Genomic DNA, 14,982 nt, shown 5'->3' with positions numbered 1-14,982 from the left:
AAACTTTTTTCCTGTTTTTTTTAAGATAAACGTAATCATCGGAATCAATAAGGGCTATTTTCCAGCTGATGTTTTATGGAATTTGAGAAATGGTTTTGTCCCAAAAGTTTTGGCTCAGTAACTAAAAAATTTGGATGTTGCCTGGCTTTTAGTGTTTTTAATTAAATTGTTAGTTGCCTGCGATTGAAGGGCTTGCAAAAATTATTTGCGTCTCTGAATTTTTAATGGACTGATTTAACTTCTCGGGTGATTTTCCTCAACATAATTGGAGAGGTCGAAAGCGCGGTTTATTTAAGTCGCCTGCTTGAGCCACCAAGATATGACGTCTGTATGCTTTTTAAACCGCGATTAGACCAAACAAAGATTTTTAGCGACTAGTTCAATGAAAAGTACGTTTTTGATATTGAAGGATTTTTGTAAGCTAAAATGTTTGCGAATCGTTTTTTACGAGTTAGAAGGTTTATATGCTCGCTCACAAAGTATCCTTTTATTTGTGTTTTTCAATGCAAAATTGTTGTTTCCATTTCTTATATTTATACTGAACGGCAAAACTGAGTTACCACCCCCTTAGATTTTCGAAGTAAAAATTCTATTTTTGAGGCCATATTACTCCACCTTAAAATCATTTTTGAAAGCTTGTTTTACACCAATGACCCCGCACTCTAGTACTCTTGCCTTCCTATGAAATTCAGATAAAACGCAACGTTCATACCAGAAATGCCAGTGTATAGTTAAGGAATTCAAAGTTTTGCAGTAAAAAGAAAGTTGTCACAATATCCGATGTTTCTCTCTCTAATGTTTAACACAAGTGCAAACGTGCACAAGTGCACAAGTGCAACAACTCGTGAAAACGAAGCTCTGATGGAGTTCATCAACTTTACATTGGGATTTCTGTTAAATTAACTTTGCGTTTTATCTGAATTTCATAGGTATGCAAGAATATTAGGGTGGAGGGCCATTGATGTGGAGATTGTTTGCAGAATGTCATTTTCAGTTAGAGTAATATTGGCGCCAAAATTGAATTTTTACTTCGTGAAAATAGCGGTGCTAACTTACTTTTGCCGTTCAGTATAGAATATTCTGAGCTCGCTTGGTTCCATATATTTGACTTTTCGAGTATACTTTTTTACGCATGACTTCTTGATTTTGTTGTAATCTCTTGCTCACTTGACTTGTTGATTTTCGCTCTCTCTCAGAAGTTCGCTGTAGTTTACCTATAAAAGGCTAATCAAACGCGCTGTAAAATAGGTTATGTTTTGCTTTCTGTATCTTAATAGTGATCTAAAGTAGGCTTCAATAACCCCATTAAATTAAACCGAAACTGAGGATTTCATTGTATTACCTTTATTTTACCGAAACTGTTTTTCGGTCAAGATTTTTGTTACGACCATATGACGTCACTTCAAATCTGCTTTTTGGTCATTCGTTCAGAAAATTGTTTTTGGGTTACGTGCGGGATGTCATTTTCCACTCGTAGTGGACCGAGTTTTTTGTTCATTCTCGTGATTAAATTTTGGTCACACTTGACTTACCTTGCTCTCAGAAATGACTTCTTCACTTTGAAATTGACTTTTCCTTCTTCTAACTCACAGAGAAACGGTCGAGTAATCGTGTGTCAATCTAATTGAAGGTTATTTGAGAGCAGCTAGTGGAGCCAGCAATAACTTATACAGATTCCTAATCTAAATAACATCTCAGCGTTAATAAAAAAGACCTTTTTTGGTCTGTTTCTTCTGTCTTTTTTATACTGCGATCTACGAAGCTATTGCGGCTATTTTTTGGCAATCTGCCAGCTAAACTTTTTGTTCTTGTTTCTGAACTTATGAAGATGCATTTTTGGTAGTATTCTCCTATTTGTCTTTACCCTCCATGTTCTAGCATTTGAACCCTTCTCCCAAAATTGATAATGATTTGTTGCTAGAGTTTTTTGTTTGTTTTTTGATATTAGTTTCATGCATTTAACTTCTCGGGTGATTTTCCTCAACATAATTGGAGAGGTCGAAAGCGCGGTTTATTTAAGTCGCCTGCTTGAGCCACCAAGATATGACGTCTGTATGCTTTTTAAACCGCGATTAGACCAAACAAAGATTTTTAGCGACTAGTTCAATGAAAAGTACGTTTTTGATATTGAAGGATTTTTGTAAGCTAAAATGTTTGCGAATCGTTTTTTACGAGTTAGAAGGTTTATATGCTCGCTCACAAAGTATCCTTTTATTTGTGTTTTTCAATGCAAAATTGTTGTTTCCATTTCCTATATTTATACTGAACGGCAAAACTGAGTTACCACCCCCTTAGATTTTCGAAGTAAAAATTCTATTTTTGAGGCCATATTACTCCACCTTAAAATCATTTTTGAAAGCTTGTTTTACACCAATGACCCCGCACTCTAGTACTCTTGCCTTCCTATGAAATTCAGATAAAACGCAACGTTCATACCAGAAATGCCAGTGTATAGTTAATGAATTCAAAGTTTTGCAGTAAAAAGAAAGTTGTCACAATATCGGATGTTTCTCTCTCTAATGTTTAACACAAGTGCAAACATCTTGCAACAACTTGTGAAAACGAAGCTCTGATGGAGTTCATCAACTTTACATTGGGATTTCTGTTAAATTAACTTTGCGTTTTATCTGAATTTCATAGGTATGCAAGAATATTAGGGTGGAGGGCCATTGATGTGGAGATTGTTTGCAGAATGTCATTTTCAGTTAGAGTAATATTGGCGCCAAAATTGAATTTTTACTTCGTGAAAATAGCGGTGCTAACTTACTTTTGCCGTTCAGTATAGAATATTCTGAGCTCGCTTGGTTCCATATATTTGACTTTTCGAGTATACTTTTTTACGCATGACTTCTTGATTTTGTTGTAATCTCTTGCTCACTTGACTTGTTGATTTTCGCTCTCTCTCAGAAGTTCGCTGTAGTTTACCTATAAAAGGCTAATCAAACGCGCTGTAAAATAGGTTATGTTTTGCTTTCTGTATCTTAAAAGTGATCTAAAGTAGGCTTCAATAACCCCATTAAATTAAACCGAAACTGAGGATTTCATTGTATTACCTTTATTTTACCGAAACTGTTTTTCGGTCAAGATTTTTGTTACGACCATATGACGTCACTTCAAATCTGCTTTTTGGTCATTCGTTCAGAAAATTGTTTTTGGGTTACGTGCGGGATGTCATTTTCCACTCGTAGTGGACCGAGTTTTTTGTTCATTCTCGTGATTAAATTTTGGTCACACTTGACTTACCTTGCTCTCAGAAATGACTTCTTCACTTTGAAATTGACTTTTCCTTCTTCTAACTCACAGAGAAACGGTCGAGTAATCGTGTGTCAATCTAATTGAAGGTTATTTGAGAGCAGCTAGTGGAGCCATTAATAACTTATACAGATTCCTAATCTAAATAACATCTCAGCGTTAATAAAAAAGACCTTTTTTGGTCTGTTTCTTCTGTCTTTTTTATACTGCGATCTACGAAGCTATTGCGGCTATTTTTTGGCAATCTGCCAGCTAAACTTTTTGTTCTTGTTTCTGAACTTATGAAGATGCATTTTTGGTAGTATTCTCCTATTTGTCTTTACCCTCCATGTTCTAGCATTTGAACCCTTCTCCCAAAATTGATAATGATTTGTTGCTAGAGTTTTTTGTTTGTTTTTTGATATTAGTTTCATGCAATATAAGGCAGTTCTGAGATTTCGTTGGATTTAATTATTCATTTTTTTAAACCGTTGTTGACGGCTGATGTTTTTTTTTTCAAAAAATACTTGGAGATAGGTTTTGTTTTCAAATCAATTTTTTCGTCTTCGAGTTTTACTTGTTATCCGTTTCTTGAGTTTTTATATCAAAATATCTCAACGTTTGTATAAGGGATACAAATTTGTCTGAAATTTAGTTGTTTGTGTTTTTGTGATCATAGTAGTAATTAATTCTGTTCTTACTCTTTTCAATGATAACAACGCTGAAAATTTTTTCTCCTTTCCACAGGTGTAAATATTTTTTTACCAAATAGTATAGGTTAAATAATTGAGGAAAAGACCAGTAGTATTGACACGAATAGTAATACTTTCTGAGTTAATTACTATTATCTTATTTGGGAAAGTCTTCGCTTCGGGAATTCTTCCGTCAATTCTTTTTTTTACTTCGTTAAGCAAAAATTTGTTGGGCTTTCATTTTGCGTCATCGATATTTTGCATGAAATTTTTTAAAAATAGATTTATTATATTCTTGCTGCTCTAAGTGCTCACTTTTAGATGACTGCTTCCCGAACTTCATCGTTATAAGTTTTTTTACCATCTCGATAATTTTTTGGTTTTGATTCTAATATACGTGGCGTCTCATTCGGAGAGTAGTTTGTATAACTACGAACTCCAATTGCAATGGCACGCTTTAAATTTTTTTAGAATTTGTTTTCCTTTTTTAAGATAAACTTAATAATCGGAATCAAGGGTGGCTACTTTCCGACAGATTTTGTAATGAGAGTGAGAAATATTTTGTCCCAAAAATTTTGGCTGAGTAACTGGAATATTTGGGTTTTGCGTGGCTTTTAATGCAGGTTTTTTGTTATAAATAAATTATTAGTTGCTCTCGATTGAAGAAATTGCAGCAAGTATTTACGTCTCTGAATTTTTTATGGGACGGAATTAGCTTCTCGGGTGATTGTCTCAATTTTTTGTCACCCAAAGAGAGGGAAGAGCAAAATAATATCAAATTTTCTTGAAGTATCAAAATAATGGGGGAGTTCGAAAGCGCGGTTTTTTTAAGTCGCCTGATTGAGGCGTCGAGGTTTGAATTCTGAATGCTTTTTCTTAACCGCGATTAGGCCTAACTAAGATTTTACTCATTTTTTGCAAGTAGATCCCAATGAAAAATACGCTATTCATTTTTAAAAATACAGTTTTTTGCAAGCTAAAATGTTTATGGATAGTTTTTTTAGGATTTAGAAAGTTCTCGAGAACAAAGTGCGGAGCAATATTTGTATTAGTGTGTCTTTTTTAATGCAATTTTTCATTTTAAAAAAAATCTATAATATTCTTCGCTCGCTTGGCTTGATCTATGTATGTGATTTTTCGAGTGCTTTTTTACGCGTGACTTCTTGATTTTGTCGTGATTTTTTGCTCACTTGGCTTCTTCATTTTCGCTCTCTCAGAATTTAAGCCGCCATCATAGTTCGCCAATAAACAGTTTACCAATAAAAGGCTAATCAAACGCGCCCTGAAATAGGTTATGCTTTTCACTCTGTCTCTTAATAGTGATCTAAAGTAGGCTTCAATAACTCCCTTGAAGTAGGCTGAAGCTGAGAGTTGAGCGCCCGTTTGTCGTTCAATAGTATTTCATAAGACTTTCGTCGGTTTATGTTTTGACGTAGCTGCAAAATTTACCTGAACTAAGTTATAATGCGGTACTGTTTGATTTAACAATTCGTAATTATTGAATTGCATATGTCAAGAATTTGACATCCATTTGTTCTTTTCAATCTGAGGCAGGAGCTGGATGGCAAAAGCAATTGCTTGTTTTTATACTTGATTTTTTGTACTCCAATTTTCATTTAGAGTGAGAAAATGGTGTTTCAACGGGTTTTGAGATCGTGCTCTCGTGCGGCAAGTTAACTTGTGTTTCCACTGTTTTACCTCTCTAAAAGATTTTTAACTCTAAATGACTTATGATTACCCTAAGCCGTTTCAAGAAACACTTTAAAGATTCCTATATGTTAGTGTGAAAGAGTATGCAGATCGTGATAAAAAAAAATATCTTTCTTGCTCGAATAAGTTTTGAATGTACTGATTTTTTTAAACTACGCGTTTAAATGTACCGGTTGTGTTATTTTTTGTAGTCTGAATGCGCGTTGAGAATACACATGTTTAAAATTTATTACTTAAACTTTTTTTAGATGAACTGGTGTTTGTGAACACGAACAGATCTTCAGATGGAAGTCTGGTCAGAATCAACTGGGATGGCAAGTTGCAATCTGAGACGAGGTTTGAGCCACTCTGTGGCAAGAAGAGACCTCCTAACTCCAAGTGTAGATTCATGGATGTCTTCAGGGACCACGTTTACATGTCAGATTTAGGTGACCCTTTTCTTTTCTGATAACACATCATGTCACTCGAGTAATGAGCTCAATGAGCCAATCCAAGTCAAATGCAATATGTTTTGATCATTTTAAAGCATAATGATTGTACCAGTCAATTTCAATATCTAGTCGCACCTCTAGAGGCACCTTTAGAAGAAATTTTTCGGAATAGAAACACGTATTAGTTTGTTCCCAAAAGTTTTTCTTTACATAGAAGAAGGAATTATTCAAGCTACTCATTATGGGCGGTCTGAGTTTTTTCGATTGGAAGAGGAGCATTGGAGTAGTTTCCTCTTTTTAATCAATATAATTCTTTGAGTGAATTATGAAAACACCAAATCAAGTATGTGAAAAAGTGAAGAATGAGAAAGCGGTGCGAGCAAATTTTGGTACGCTTGCGACTTTTGATCACGTGCGGCTTTTTGAAATCGTTTTCGTTGCTTTCAATATATTTTTTGCAAAAATGGCTTCACTAGTTTTCGGTGGTTTAGACACCCGCTCACTTTCCCACCGCATTTTTCGACTGTGTTAGACCCTCTTCATACCACCCCTAATCTCACGTGCTCGAACCCCCTTGTAACCCCCTCAATTGATTGCCTTATCAAATTTATACCTTTTAAGGTCCTGCCCACTCTCTCAGTTTAGCTTAAGCTGGCATCCCTAAAGCCCAGCTACTGTCAACGCCAACCGGTCGTTTGAGAGCAATTTTTCAATATTAGATCTTTCACCTTTCTTGCGTTCTATTACGGTGCGTTTTATGACTAGAAAGCTTTTTGGAGCTCGTTTTTAAATAATTTTAAAAGTTTTGGGGTTGCCTAAAGATGTGGTTGACTAAAGAACAGATCAAATTAGGCTGTAATGCGATAATAAAGAGAAGTTGTTTTTTAACCAGCGTAGTTTTTTAACCAGCGTAAAAATGGTTTTGTCCAAAACGTTTGCTTAGTAAATGAAAATTTGAGGCATGTTTGGTTTTTGAGACTAAATTAGTGGCTGCTGTCAATTAAATTTGCTAGCAATATTTTGCCTCCTGCTGGTCTTTTCGGGATTTATTAGGTTACCGTATTTTTGGATGCTTTTTAATTGCTCTTGAACGCAGTTCATAGCAATTATTGTAAACGTGTGTGTCTTTTTTTATGCAAATTTTTCGCTTGACAATTTTGCGCTTTTCTTCTAGAACATTCTTTGACTTCTCAAGTGACTTTTTCACGTTTTCGTTCATCATTTTTGAGTGATCTCTAGTGCTCCGAAGTAAAGCTTGTTGCTAATATAAAATCGGTTGCAGCATATGAAAATTAAGTGACGCGTAGCGCAGTGGTTAGTGTGGGTGGCCATGGATTGGGAGGTCAGTGGTTTGAATCTCGGTGGGTTCGAGGTTTTTTGCACCCATAAAGAAAAATTGATCTATACTAAAGAATTAAATTGCCTCGCCTGTCGTTTAAGAGCAATTCTTCCGAAGTTTGTCTGTTTTTGTTTGTTTAATTGCTCTCGAATGAGATGCAATTATTGTGAACGTGTCTTTTTATGCAGATTTTTGGCTTGACCGTATTTGCGCTTTTCTTCGTGAATAATCTTTGACTTCTTAAACTGCGAAGCTGTAACCAGTGCGTAGCTATATTGCAGTGCTCTTCTTCTTTACAATCCAAGAATTGTTTTGTAGTGGTGATCTGCCTTTTTTACGACTCGAAGAGGATTTTTTAGGAGTGTATTTAAAACAGGATGTAAAAGTCAAATCTGCATATGAAAAATAAGTGTTTAGGTCAAACGGTTGAACGAATTGAGCGAGCTAAATTTTCTGATCACGTGCTTTTTTCAAAGCAGTTTTAGTTTTAACTCCAACTTTTTCAGTCAAAAGCGTTTCTCTCAATTAACTCTCTTAACTAGTAATAGTGTGTTTGGAAGCATTTTTGGCCATCTGAGGCAAAAATGAGAGTTTTGGATTAAATTTTCAGCTATTTTTTTGCCATTTTGCCTTGTTTTAAGCGGTTCTAGTTCTTTTTATCTTCTTCTGTTGGTACTAGGAGGCGACACTTGAAGGCTAGAATAGCATTTTTTACTGAAATAAATTTTTACAAATTTCTATTTTTTTGGGTTTTTGTTTTTTGCGTTTTTAAATGTTTAATATTTCTCTGCCGCGTATTAGATGAGTGACTGGTCTAACAGAAATTGTAAAATTTTTCTCCGAATAATGTTTGGGAAGAAACTTGAAAACTAAACTGGGGACTTTTCATTTGAAAACAATATTCAAGTTTTGATTTTTTCGTTTTTTGTTTCTTAGTTCTTTAATATTATGCCGTTAAATATTGGGCGAGTGTCTCATAAACCAGAGGATGTAATTGGATTTTTCTCAAAATTTTGTTTGGGAAGTTGCAGCATTGTGTAGAGAATTGAATCGGGAATATTTTTTGTCGGTTTTTCAATCCTCATCTCCTTTCCCCTTACATAATTTTTTCAATTTACACAATCTTTCACAATTTTGTATGAACCTACGTTATGAGTTCTAATTTGTTAAATTTTGTGGCAAACTACCTGCATTACAGAGTTTTTTGCCAATAGTTTTGATTGCAATCCCAACTAAAAATTAACTTTATCAGATGCTATATAAAGTTTTATCAGTTACTCGTATTATTAATAGCCCCCGTCAGCCTCTCAACGGCTATTATTTAGGCGCTGTCCTTTTTTTTAATTCGCTTTACCTTTTGATCACGTTTTTCGTTTTACATAGGTCATGATTTTCACGCTTGACTTCTGACTTACCTCACTCACTTTTTCAACTGAATGGATTTTAAATTCTTTCACGCTTTGAAGTAGGCGATGTAATGAATACGGTCAAAGTCAAAAAATGTTAAGCCGATCAAGCGCGCTCATTAAGTCATAGAGCATTAGGTCATCGAAGTTCTTTAGTGATTGATAGCTGACATTAGAATTAAGCTTAATAGCTTTCAGTTTGGAAGCTGAAATAAGTGTAGTTGTAGAATCTAACTGAAACTGCACGCCAAATTAGAACTTTTTGACGCAAAAAAAAACAGAAAAATTTCTGTCCATTTTTATCTTTTTTTCTTCTTCTGTTTTAATCCCGATGGGCAAGCGCGTCAGCGGCGGCTTTTTTCCGGCAACTAGCCGGCTATCTTTTTTTCCTGCAATTGGTTCAAAATGTTTTGTCTAATTATCTAGAATGCGGATTAGGTCTGTCAAGATGGTCAATTTTTTTTAACTTCCAGTCGTTTCCGAAATTCTTTCGGTTATGTTTTGTGAGATGTTTCCATGACGTTGATCTTTCGAAATGGGATAGCCAGACAACCCCAGGGACAGTTAATTTCATTAGAGGCCCATAGCTGGCTATAGTATTCCCTCCAATTCTTAGAATGCTGCAATTGATAGGAAGGCCTTTATTCAGAGTTATTGGGTCATTTTAGGAGACCAAAACGGTGCTTTTTTCACGCTTTTTGGCATTTGTTGTAATCAGTCTTAAATTGGTGTTTTTTGTAGCCGCCCTCATCTTCTCAGCTGGCTATTATAGTGCTCCTGTTTTTTTTACTTCGTCGAACTTTTTTTCGCTTTACCCATTTTGCCGCTTTTTCGACATTTGGTGTGAAATCTTTTTGACTTCTCTAGGCTAGTTTTACACTTCTGTCATTCTACTCAAAGTCTTTTTAAACAACAGCTTCTCAGCAAGGCAATCCAAAATGAAGAGAGTCAGTATTAAAAAAAATCAAAGTCAGAAATAAAACGGGATAAACCCATAAAGCCCATTTTTAGATGCCAGGTACGTGAACTTTTCACGTAAAGATTTAGTTACTATCTATAATGCTTATTGGTATTGATACTAGACCGTGTAGCCTATCACTGAGAGACAGGAATATGTTCAATTACAAAATGACATCAAAATAAATCGCACTTAAAAATGTTTTTATACAAAAATCAATTTTTGTTAATACTTTCTTTTCTTTCAATCCCAATAGAGTTATGGGAATCAACGGCGCCTAATTTCCGGCAATTTGCCTGGTATGTTTGAAGTTGATACAGGTTTTTGTGAGAGATGATTTATTATGACCTTTGTGAGGTCTATTTGTTTTGGTAGTGCTATGTTTTGGTACAGGCAAAATAATGCTTTGTAACAAAAGTTTTGTAATAAAACTTTTGTAATTTTTTGTGAATTTTTGGCATTTGTTGAGATTTTCGGCCTCAGGTGCCTCCTCCAAGGTTTAGTAATAGGCCACTGCATAATTTCAGTGGAATGGTGTTCGAGAATTTTTATCAGTAATTTAGGCATTTTTTTGACGAAGTTTTCAACTTTTTTTAAATTTTCTGCAAATTATACTTGTCGTTCTTTATAGTAATGCTTCATGTAAAACGTTTGCTAGGCCTGATACCGACCCGGATTATTGGATAGTTTTTGCAGACAACGTGAATGGTTCGGAAGATATTTTTATGACGAATTTTAGCAAACTTTTAATAAAATTTGCAATTGTTTCAAATCTTTAAATTTTTTTTTCATTTTCCGAGTTTCTGGATCATTAAGGGCCAGGTGAACTTTTTAGGTGTTGCAGATAGGTTATGTGACAGAATCAAGAGATAAAAAATTGTTTTGGACATATTGATATCGAGTTTTTCTAAGTTCAGTGGCTCGTAAACCCCATTCAAGGCTTGTGTGTGGTTAAGTAGGTTTCTTTAAATGGATCAATTTTGTACTTTAGGGTAAAATCTGCGAGATTATATTTAATGGTTATATCTTTGTTTGATTACTTCTGGTTTCTCTAAATTTCTTAGACTAGTTTTCTGTTTGGTTGGCATTGTTCAATTGATTTGCTGGTCAGGTACAACAATTTTTTTCACTAAATTTTTTTGATTGTTTTTCATCAAAAACAATCAAAATAATTGTCTTGCTCTTGGTTTGTGTTTTTTTTTTTCGTCCTCTGACAATCTTTTTCAATTTACACTTTTTCTCGAACACTTTTGCTTGACTTTTTCAGTCTTTTTTACGCCAGATTTCTTGCGTGCCCTGAGCTACTGGCATTCCGAAATAATGTCTGTTGCTAAAACATAATAAATTGTAAGATAAACGGTAATAAGTGCTTGATAGCCGAGTGGCTATATGCTTTCGAATTTCATGCTGCGCATTGGGATTCGAACCGCTTAGTTGTCAAAACTTTTTCTTAATGATACCTCTTTGCATCAAAATTTTTAATATGGCCACCGTAACTTTTTCCAACCCATTTCTGTATCTATTTCTTTCTGTATTCTGCGGCACGCTTGTCTTTTCGCTGGTATTCTGGAGATCAGGAATTCGTTATATGGGCGACCAACGAGAAGGGAGAATTGCAAGCAAGGATTGATTTACCCAATGGGTGGGGAGTTATTAAAACTTGCTATGAGCAAACGGCTAGCCGCATAATGAGAGGTGGCAACCCCATATAATATTTGATCTCGACCTGATAGAGTTGACGTTTTGATATCTGTATGCTTTTGATTGCTCTACAATGAAGTGTGAAGCAATTTTGGCAAAGTATTTGTTTTTTACAAGTGACTTAAATTGCTCCATTCAGAATCTATAGCTAAAACAGAAGTGTCTTTACGATAAGATGCTTCAGTGTATTTTGCCGGAGGTAAGTTATTCGTACCACTTTTTAAATGGAATTTTTGCTCCCATTGAAAGTTATCTAAGCTAAAGCCCCCGCTGAATTAAATAGCCTCGCCTGTCGTTCGAGAGCATTTTTGGATGTTTCTTAACCGCGATTAGACCAAACTAGCACCAAACTTAGGCATCTTTATTAGTTAAAGTTATTTCATCGAAAAATTTCTATTGATTGTCAAAAGTGCAGTTTTTTTGCAAGCTCTAAACTGTTAACGGACTATTGTACGAGTTTTGATGTCTAGTTACTCTCGAACAACGGAATCATTGTAATCGTGGGTGTTTTTATGCAAATTTTCGTTTTTGGCCGTTTATTATATCGAGTATGCTCTTCGCTTGCATGAGTTTTGTTTACTTTTTGAGTGACGTTTTCACGCTTTACTGCTTGATTTTATCGTTACTTTATCTTCTATTATTTAGAATTTAAGCTGCTATATGTCGCGGCAATATACTAGATGCTAGGGGCTCACATTTGGAAGTCCAAATAAGGTGGCTCGGAAGTGTTTCGTGGTTTGCACTTGAGTTATTGTCCAGTAATAATTTAAATCTATCGTTTATTTCATTCTACCTCGTTCCTGCTTGTACAATGCATAGAAGTATTGTGTTGTTTACTCGCCAAAAAAATTTCATGCTAGTTGCGGATAATCATACTGTACTTGCAGCAGTTGATGCAACTTCTACGGAAACTAGTCATGTTTGGTGTAAATTTTCTGGGGACTGGAAATTCTTACAGAAAATAAGCGCTCAAAGAGGTCCATGGGTTTTCGGATGAAAAACAAAGGAACTATCTACTGAACACACAACCAGCTCTCTAGTCTACAAAAGCTCATGATAATTTGGACACATTTTACCGAATGAAAAAAAATTGGATAATGAAGTAGAAAGAAAAGAGAAAAGGCAAAAAGTAATTGAATTGAGTTCTTAACCAAATTTGCATACACAAAGAAGTGTGTTCGTGTAAAAAAATTACCAAAATGATGGATTTGTTATCGGATAAAAATGCACATCGAAATTAGGCAAACATGTGAATTTTTCATGTACAGCGAAATGACTGTAAAAACAGAAAAAACAGAGCTTGACAATTTTTCAAAAATTGATGTTAAAAGTTTCATTTTTTGCGCAAACTTGATTAAAACTTATGTGACAACAAACAAGAAACATGCTACCTCTGATTACCAACAATTCTTTCTTCTTCTGCAAATTCCCAAGAAAGAAATAGAAGACGTGTTGCAGAAGACATGCTCTAATTATTTTTTGGATTGCATTGTTTAGATTGCTAAGTTTTGATTAAGATTTTTTAAAAAGAATGTCAGCTGCTGCTGCAACCTTTTGGAAGGATTTTTGTAGGTGCAATAATATTGCCTTTTTATGCTTTGAAGATCGCCAAAACCTTACTCTTGTATAAGGAGGATGAAAAACACAAACTTCCTAACTAATGGCTGATCCCGCTAATACCAACATTCGGAATTTTGTTGAGTAGCTTATCTATAGCCGAAGAGTGCTGTGCCTTGATCGTTTTCAAAATCAGTTTGGATTTTAAAACAAAACGAGTAGGGCTGATGCAACTGCTACTTTGAAAATAAAACAGTATGGGTAAGCAGAACTAAAACGGTTTGGTGCACATTCTTTGATTTACGGAAGGCATGTGACACAGTCGATAAAATTTTGATACAAATATCTTTTTGCTATATTTTTTAAAGAAAACTTACGAACCAAATGAATCTATCAAAGAACCAAAATCATTCATCAAAATTGGAACCTAAAGTCATCGTCGCAATTAGTAGAATAAGTTGTGCATCAGGGGTCTGTTCTGGGACGAATCCCATTTCCTATCTATATTTAGTAACGACATCGAATCAACACATAAGAACAGACATGATTCTCTATGCTGATAGCATAGCGATTGTAACGGGAAACCAGATTTGTTCATTATTCATCAGTTAGCACTAGAACAAATGATTGGATAAACAGAGAACAGGTTAAATTTGAATGCAAATAAAAATATAAACATGATTTCTAATGGCCATCGTAATTTTCTCTTTGAGAAGAAATTCACTCTTGAAGGCCAAACATTTGAATCTCTGATAGATTCAAATGATTAATTGTGGCTATTGATAGTCAATTAGGGTTTCGACAGCATTTATGCCGCCTTGGACAGCATTTATGCCGCATTGAAAATTAATCCAAATTTTCAAAAGTTTTAAGCCAATTTACCTTTTTTTATCTTTTTTATCTTAAATTTTCAAAAGTTTTTATCTTTGGCGCAATTTCTGAAAATCTTTTTGAAAAATCGTGAAAAATTAATAAGACGCTTTGTTAATTATCTTCCACAAACGAAATTTATGTTTCTCTCTAAAACAGCCAAATGAATCAAACTTTCGTTTGATTCATTTGGCTCTTTTTGAGAGAAACATAAAGCTCTACACTGCTATGGAACTACATACACAAGGACTCTTCAAAACACCTGCTAGTGTTCTTCGCGAATAATGGAAAAGCGGAACCCAGTCAAATGTGCTCAAAACTGGAAAAGAAACTGTTTCAAATAGCAGATATAAGATATGTTTCAACTATCAATCGATCGAGTATGGATAGTTAGTTGGGTAATAAAATAAGAAAACTTTAAAACGTAGTTTTAAAGATCGGAACAAAGTGTGTAGACAAGGTGAAAATTCTCAATGAGCACGAGACACGTAAACTGTCACATCAATTCTGAGAAAATTTCATTTTGGAAGTTGATTGGTTACTGAGAATGATTTTTACCTAACTAAAAATGCAGTTTTATTTCCATATTAGTCACATAATAAATAATAACTTATTGTCCACTAGAGGCACTTTAAAACAGGTCATTTAGATTCAATAGTGTACTCTTGTTTGGTGTGGTTGTCACTTGTACGTTATTTATGCAAAAGGCGTACTATTTTGATTTTGGTGTTCATTGTAAAACGTGTTTTTGTTTCTGTACCAACCATTAACAATTTATTATTTTTAATTGCTCTTGAACGAAGTTCATAGCAACTATTGTAAACGGGTGTGTCTTTTTACGACTCGAAGAGGAGTATTGAAATTCTACAGGTTTTTTTTAGCAGAAAGCAAGTTTGTTCATGAATTGAATTTTGACTTCTTTCTGTTCGAGAATTTACCTCCGTTTTTGATTGTTGACTTCTGCGTTCGAACATTGGACTTTAACAGTAGCTTCGTTTGTAATGTATAGTATTTAGGAACTGCTGATATTGTTCAAGGTGAAGAGGTCATTTTGAGATTGTTTGATCCTATATATGTCACCCCTAAT

The 14,982-nt window shown here is 34.6% G+C and overlaps 2 protein-coding genes across 3 annotated transcripts in view; both read left to right on the top strand.

Moving 5' to 3' along the window:
• LOC142335932 (uncharacterized) overlaps positions 1-6,135 on the top strand; it is a 155,185-nt gene extending 149,050 nt beyond the window's left edge. Inside the window, exon 19 of one of the 2 annotated variants that reach the window (XM_075384334.1) lies at positions 5,882-6,135. In XM_075384334.1, coding sequence (XP_075240449.1) covers positions 5,882-6,081 — 200 coding nt within the window. In that variant the 3' untranslated portion in view covers positions 6,082-6,135. The remainder of the gene's footprint in view (positions 1-5,881) is intronic. The other variant, XM_075384335.1, reaches the window with a different exon arrangement.
• LOC142336530 (F-actin-capping protein subunit beta-like) overlaps positions 1-14,982 on the top strand; it is a 113,855-nt gene that overhangs the window by 43,398 nt on the left and 55,475 nt on the right. The gene's annotated exons all lie outside the window — the stretch shown is intronic.

This window comes from Convolutriloba macropyga, chromosome 3 (genome assembly GCF_964194025.1).
Source record: "Convolutriloba macropyga chromosome 3, txConMacr16.3, whole genome shotgun sequence".
Classification (NCBI taxonomy): Eukaryota; Metazoa; Xenacoelomorpha; order Acoela; family Convolutidae; genus Convolutriloba; species Convolutriloba macropyga.
Note: the sequence above shows the minus strand (reverse complement) of the source record. Positions and strands in the feature narration are given on the sequence as shown.